General features: G+C 44.5%; 1 protein-coding gene across 1 annotated transcript in view; it reads left to right on the top strand.

Annotated features, from left to right (window-relative positions):
* LOC122251550 (uncharacterized) overlaps positions 1-2,500 on the top strand; it is a 9,830-nt gene that overhangs the window by 359 nt on the left and 6,971 nt on the right. The window contains exons 2-3 of the mRNA XM_043013577.2: positions 1,568-1,638; positions 1,834-1,911. Coding sequence (XP_042869511.2) covers positions 1,568-1,638; positions 1,834-1,911 — 149 coding nt within the window. The remainder of the gene's footprint in view (positions 1-1,567; positions 1,639-1,833; positions 1,912-2,500) is intronic.

Here is a 2,500-nt window from a genome sequence, read left to right as displayed (position 1 = left end):
TGGGTTCTCCAACCCTCACTTTCACTCCCTATGAACACACGCCAGCAAGGGCTCTGCAACTCAGTATTGAAGTATGGCAATTACTCGTTATACACATATATGATTTATATACAACCATGAGCTGCAAAAAGTGTCCGATAGATTAAGATATGTCACTGTGTGTAAATATAAATAAAGCATCATATAGAGCAAATCTTAAAAGCTCCATAATTCAAGAATTTTAATGAGTGCACGCTTGTTAGCTATTGCACAAAGGACACTTCAGTTTTTGTTTTTACTCGCCAGAGATCTTGGCAAATACATGCATCATGTTAGGGCTCTGCAACCCCTGTCCACACTCGCCACGATACTTCTAGACGCTTCCATTTCAGCTTTAGTTGCCCCCATTTTTCTTTTGTGACATAGTTGTCGCTAATTGAAAACCATAAAAGCAATTAGACAGAATAGGATCGTGTAGAGATCGAAATATTTTGTCCTAAAGAACAGATAGACAAAGGTTAGGCATAAAGGAATAAAGAATAATTTGCAACAGGTAAAGGTCTCTTAAACGTGCTTCACGCTTCACTTTGGCAAGATAAGAGCAATTTCTTGCAAAATGGTAAATTTTCCGAATTACGCCGCGTTACTAAATGCCACAAAAATGGTATCGATGGATTGCTCTCAACCTCCACTGTTCATATATAGTGGAGATAATGCGCGCTTCCACCCCTGGACCCCACAGTCTGGGTCCCCTTTTTAAGGGCCTTTGTGGTACCTCGTCCTATTTCGGGGAATATTTCGTATGCAAAATGTTAACCCAATTACCTACCTAACATTGCCTAGTTTTCAATTAAGTTCTAGCCAAGGGAGGGCTTCGCCCCCCCTGGACCCACCCTATTTAGGGCACTTCGTGCAACATATCTTGTGCAAAATACCTCGAACACCACCATTACGTATTTACGGTTAGCGACAAGCTGTGGACTGGAAACCCTCAATTAATTACCTGCATATTCTATGTTCTCTCGATAAATGGCGCAATATTCCCCCTTTCTATAGTATAATTATAGAATGTCCTCTATTGAGTGGTCGCGTCATTATCGGTCCTAGTTACCTATCCTGAGGAATACATGACACGAAGTCTCAGTTGCTGTCATCATGGCGCCGTGTGAGGTTTATTCGTGGTCGTGGCATATTCATCTACAGAATTAATTACGCATCATAAGTATCAGGAAGTGCCTTGAATAGGGGAGGTTCGCAGGGGGCGTAGCCCCCTCTTGGCAAAACTAGGCAAAATGAGTTAGGTAATTGGGTTAAGATTTTGCATGCGAAATATGCCCGGAAGTCATATTTTACTCTGCAATATCAATTATCTACTTCATGCTCTCCCCTACTATCGGGACCCAGATTGTTGGGGTCCAGGGGTGGAAGCGCGCATTATCTCCACTATATATGAACAATAGAGGTTGAGAGGAATCCATCGATACCATTTTTGTGGCATTTAGCAACGAGGCGTTATTCGGGAAATTTACCCTAAAGATCACATTTAACGCTTGTCCGGTTCAGAAATTGATAAAATGGACAATTTCAGAGGTTGGTGGTCGGGAGCCCTCAAGGTCGTCAAGAACGTCATCTCCAGCCAGCAACTCGAGTCATTCCTCGGTTTGTATTTGAAATATTTTGGAAAGAAAATACAAATGTTTATATCTGTTCTATATAGGCTCTGCTTTTAGAATAATTTATTGATACGATTTCATATAGGTCTATAAATTGCTGAATCGGAAGCATTTCTTATCGCCGTGGCAATGTTTCCGGAATCTAAGCTTATATTCCTTACAATCCTTTCACATCTCCAAGGCTGGTTCCCACGACAGCTTCCACGATGCCACGGGAAGGAAGTGCTCGCCCAGCCCAGCCACCGCGCAGTCCAAATACGTGAGTGTGGGTTTCAGGGAAGGAGAGGGAGTAATAGGGAGGGAGGTAGAAAAAGGAAGAGGAAGAGGAATAGGGTGGGAGAGAGGAAGAGGAAGAGGAATAGGGTGGGAGAGAGGAAGAGGAATAGGGTGGGAGAGAGGGAGAGGAAGAGGAATAGGGTGGGAGAGAGGAAGAGGAAGAGGAATAGGGTGGGAGAGAGGAAGAGGAAGAGGAATAGGGTGGGAGAGAGGAAGAGGAAGAGGAATAGGGTGGGAGAGAGGAAGAGGAAGAGGAATAGGGTGGGAGAGAGGAAGAGGAATAGGGTGAGAGGGAGGAAGAGGAATAGGGTGAGAGGGAGGAAGAGGAATAGGGTGAGAGGGAGGAAGAGGAATAGGGTGAGAGGGAGGAAGAGGAATAGGGTGAGAGGGAGGAAGAGGAATAGGGTGAGAGGGAGGAAGAGGAATAGGTTGGGAGAGAGGAAGAGGAATAGGTTGGGAGAGAGGAAGAGGAATAGGTTGGGAGAGAGGAAGAGGAAGAGAATAGATTGGGAGAGAGGAAGAGGAAGAGAATAGATTGGGAGAGAGGAAGAGGAAGAGGAATAGGTTGGGAG

Source organism: Penaeus japonicus, unplaced genomic scaffold, assembly GCF_977035675.1.
Source record: "Penaeus japonicus unplaced genomic scaffold, GWHDUDI00000001_assembly GWHDUDI00000026, whole genome shotgun sequence".
Classification (NCBI taxonomy): Eukaryota; Metazoa; Arthropoda; class Malacostraca; order Decapoda; family Penaeidae; genus Penaeus; species Penaeus japonicus.
The sequence above is the reverse complement of the archived record's forward strand: the minus strand, read 5'-3'. Positions and strand labels throughout refer to the sequence as shown.